The sequence below is a fragment of the Pristiophorus japonicus genome, chromosome 5, assembly GCF_044704955.1.
Source record: "Pristiophorus japonicus isolate sPriJap1 chromosome 5, sPriJap1.hap1, whole genome shotgun sequence".
Lineage (NCBI taxonomy): Eukaryota > Metazoa > Chordata > Chondrichthyes > Pristiophoridae > Pristiophorus > Pristiophorus japonicus.
The window spans coordinates 64740859-64745495 of NC_091981.1; the positions used below are offsets into that span (position 1 = coordinate 64740859).

General features: G+C 48.5%; 1 protein-coding gene across 1 annotated transcript; it reads left to right on the forward strand.

The window, feature by feature from the left end:
- Positions 1 to 1047: 1047 nt before the first annotated feature.
- Positions 1048 to 1788, forward strand: rnf182 (ring finger protein 182). Its single transcript, XM_070879870.1, has one exon. It carries the CDS (start codon positions 1048 to 1050, stop codon positions 1786 to 1788), a length of 741 nt encoding a protein of 246 aa, XP_070735971.1.
- The last annotated feature ends 2849 nt before the right edge of the window (positions 1789 to 4637 follow it).

Here is a 4637-nt window from a genome sequence, read left to right on the forward strand (position 1 = left end):
AGTTATACTGAGAAACCACAGCCCACCGCCCCCCCCACCCCCCCCACCGCCCCCCCCCCCACCCCCCCACCCCACCCCACCTCCACCAAGCAGACTTTTGTGGCTACCAAGATGTATTGGTATCAGCAACTTTAGATATGAGCAAAGTAATGAGAACGTAGATTTAAACTTTAGATATGGCCCCACATCTCCATGGTATGCAACCATGAGGTTCACAAAGTCAAAACCCCTACATTATAGTATGAACCTGCTGAATGTTTCAAATATTTCTGCCTCTACCAGATTGCAAGTTGTTTCAAATGGTTTATCATTATTTGAGTCAGCAAAATCTTGCTGTTAACTGTTTTAAATTTATTATTCACTTGTTTTTATTTCTGTTCTATTTTTCTGACTTAATTATTGTAAGTTACCTTCACTAAACCATTTAATATTCTAGGTATCTAGATGAAGTCCCATCTTAATTACCTTCTTCATGTATCAAACAGTGAATACAACAACAAGTACCAGTGAAACTAATCAGTTTTGAGCAGCATTGCCATAGCTGCAAATACAAGAGTAAAGTCAATAATCTTGCACTCCTGGTGCAGAGCTTCACCAGATAGGGTGCAGGTCAGAGATGGGCTAAAACACTGTAGTGCTGATTCTTCAACCTGTGTTTGCTGAATAAACCCTGTAGAGCATATAAGCAGCCAGCTACTCATTGGATATAATTACACAGAGTCCTAACATCCAGTTGAGAAGCATCAACTTACTGAATAGTAACAATTAAAACCTTTGTTCTTCTGGGCAGGGTTTAAAGCTTCGGTACAATGAACAATGTGTGACTTATTTCTCTCCCTGCAGATAGCCTGACAGCTTACTCGCATCAGGCTGCCATCGCCAAATGCAGTCTTCTGACTCTCTGGGACATAGTAGTGGGGGCAGGTGAAGGATTGTCCATCTGCAGCACTGCCTCCTGGCTGGTTAAAACACTTCACATGACATTCAAATAGAAATCAAAAACCACCTTCTGAAATAAACTGTTGCCACTGTGGGTGATCGGGCACTATGAATTGCCAGACTACAGAGTATTCTACAGAAAAACAGCTGCTTTCTGCTGAGGAGCTGGAATGCAAAATCTGTTACAATCCTTACAATCTGAAGAACAGGAGACCCAAGTTGTTGGAATGCCTTCACAGGGTGTGTGCCAAATGCCTGTATAAGATTGTAGACCTTGGGGACTCCTCACAAGCTATCATTAGCTGTCCTTTCTGCAGATATGAGACGAGTGTACGAGATGATGAAGTCGATGGACTTCCAGATGACAGTAATATCCTTGCTGCCCTTACATGCAAGGAGAGGAATAGAAAGTCTGCCTTGGAGAACCCATCTGAACTTCTACTGACACCAAAAAGGCTAGCCTCCTTTGCAAGCCCCTCCCATAGCTCCTCAAACTGTCTGGTTATCACCATCATGGAAGTTCAAAGGGATTCCCCAGAATCTCAGAGCTCAGCGTCAGTCATGGAATTCTACAACTCCAGTTTTGATTCAATGGCCTCAATGTCTCGGCAGTGGGCAGTTTGGAATTGCACTCCCCTACTCTGCCATACAATAGGCAGGATCCTAGTCTGGCTTTTGGGACTCCTGTACTTTAGCTCTTTGCCTCTTGGCGTTTACCTGCTAGTGATTCAGAAGGTCACACTGGGAATCATATTTGTCAGTCTGGTTCCCTCCAGTCTTGTTATACTTATGGTCTACGGTTTCTGTCAATGTTTATGTCATGAGTTTTTGGATTGTATATCTTCATGAAAACAAAATCTAAAAGTAAGTATGAAATTACAGTAGCAGATCTTGGTCTTAGGAATTCAGGTTTTTTGTCTTGTGGTTGTGTACTATGTAATTTTGCCATTGTGCGTGTCTGGAGACACAATTCTTCCAGCAGAAAATTGTTTATATACAGTGATAGTTGTGTTCCCCAGTGTGTGATATATTCTTATTGCACATTTTTTTTTCAATAGTGATTACAGTCACAATTTGAAAAGCACTGGGGAAAATAAATCGCAGTAATTATCATGCCACTGTTTGAAAGGAGTGGAAGAAAATATTGTCAAGATATTTAACAGATTTTAAATCTAATCAGTTCAAGGGGTCCTGATAAAGGTATGTCTAATCTATTGCTATATACTATATGATAAAAATTCTGATCAAAAGATTAATGTATGGCATAAAATGTTTTGGCAAATGAGTTATGCATTTTCCAGGACTCATGGATATAGATATTGAGAAAGAATGAGTTGAACAAGGTTCTATGAAAGCACTAATCTGGCACCTTAATGGAAGTGGGAATGCTTTTATGTGCGGGAAGTCACTAACAATGTAACATATACACAGGGTGCAGAAGAGGATAAGGGAGATAAGAATCTTCGGCCCCAAGTTTCGGCCTGCACCGAAAACGGCGTACCTCCGAGCTGGACCCCTGTTCTTCGCGCTTAAAAGTGCGCTAGAAAAAAACTTCGATATTCTCCGGCTCCTCGGAGCTCGATCTCAGCTTGGCGCGGCGCGGTCTTCACAGCGGGGGGCGGAGCCAAACACTCATGCCGATTCTGTAAGTAGTGGGGGGCGGGTCCAATTTAAATGAGCCAACGTGGTGCCGGCAACCCTGCGCGTGTGCGTTGGAGTGTGCGCGCACGCGCAGTGTCAAACAAACATTGGCACTCGGCCATTTTTAAAAGGACTCGGCTGCCGTCGAGCCACTGATGCCGCCCCTTAAGCGTGGCCGAATGGCCTCAACCCCCTTGAAAAGCTGCATGCGTCCGGTGTTGATCCTTCGGCTGCCGGCCAGCCACTGACGCCGTTCCTATCCCATGGCCGAATGGCCTCAGCCCCCTTGAAAATCTGCGTGCGTCTGGTGTTGATCCTTCGGCTGCCGGCCAGCCACTAACAGAATGAAGGCCTGCCTGAAGCACAGCAGCTCAGCTCGAAGGCTGCTTGCTGCCGCTGTTGGAGCTGCCGTCGAGACACTGACGCCACACCCCTGCCTGTCTCCAACATGAAAGGCCTGCCTGAAGCACAGCAGCTCGAAGGCTGCTGCTGTTTCACACAGGTAGGAACATGGTTTATTTAATCTTTTGTTTGCTTATAAATTTTTATTCAGGTTGGATTTATTTGTATAATATTTGTATAAGTATAAATAAGTATTGATTGTAGAATGTAATGACTTCCCTTCCCCCCCTCCCCCCCACCCCCCCCCCACCTCGTTCCCTACGCCTAATTTGTAACCTACGCCTGATTTTCTAAAGTGCAAACAAGGTTTTTTCGAGCGTACAAAAATCTTCACTTACTCCATTCTAAGTTAGTTTGGAGTAAGTTTTCACTGCCGAAACTTTGAAAACAGGCGTAAGTGGCCGGACACGCCCCCTTTTGAAAAAACAAAAATTCTGTTCCAAAGTGAAACTGTTCTAACTGACTAGAACTGGAGCAAACTAAATGCCGAGAATTTGAATTTCTAAGATACTCCGTTCTACACCAGTTGCTCCAAAAAATCAGGAGCAACTGAGGCCGAAACTTGGGCCCTTAGTGTGGGCAATAGAATTAAAAGTGGATCCGTACATGTGACGAGATGTTGTTACACCGGTACTGAGCAGGGTTTTATTCCTGGTAAATGAACAATATTAAAGGTAATTCTTGAAATTAAGGGCCCAAGTTTCGAGCTGCGCCTTGAACGGCGCAGTCCCGACCTGGACGCCCATTTTTTGCGCCACAAAGTGCGCCTACAAAAAAATTCCAGATTCTCCAGCTCCCTGCAGGCCGTTTGCAGCTTGGCGCAGCGCAGCAGGAGCTGTAGGGGGCAGAGCCAGGTCCCTGCGCTGAAAACAGTGCCGGACCTCTGCACATGCACGCTACAGTGGGCGCACATGTACATTAGCTCCAGGCGCCCAAAACTGTGTGGGAGGGGCCGAAGCACGCAGCCCCTAGCCCTGGCCGAATGGCCTCACTGGGGCTCCGTGAATAAGCCAGCTCCTGCTTCCCCCCGACCCCGACCCGACTCCCGCTTCCTCCACCCCCAGATCGCACCCGACCCGACCCGACCCCCCGGACTGGACCCGACCCGACTCCCGCTTCCCCCGCCTCCGGACCGGACCTGACACCGACACCGACCTGACTCCCGCTTCTCCCTGCCCCCCGCCTCCGGTCCGGACCCAACACCGACACTGACCCGACTCCCGCTCCATACCCCCCCCGACTGGACCCGACCTGACCCCCCTCTCCCTCCCTCCCTCCCTTCGACCTGAACCAAACCGACCTCCCTCCCACCACCCCCCGACCCGATCCAACGCCACCTACCTGTAAATCTGGTGCTGGGGACGGGCCCTGCCCGAAGTCTTGGGCCCGGCCGGGCCCGGCCCGTTCAGCCTCCCTCTCCCTTCTCCTTTCCCCCCCTTCCATCTCCTTTCCCCCCATCTCCTTTCCCCCCCATCTGCTTTCCCCCCATCTCCTTCCTCCCCCCATCTCCTTCCTCCCCCCCATCTCCTTTCCCCCCCATCTCCTTTCCCCCCCATCTCCTTTCCCCCCATCTCCTTTTCCCCCCATCTCCTTCCCCCCATCTCCTTTCCCCCCATTTCCTTCCCCCCATCTCCTTTCCCCCCCATCTCCTTCCC

What these genes read in the sequence shown, in the direction of transcription:
- rnf182 (XM_070879870.1), top strand. Translation starts at nt 1,048, where the DNA reads ATGAATTGCCAGACTACAGAGTATTCTACAGAAAAACAGCTGCTTTCT.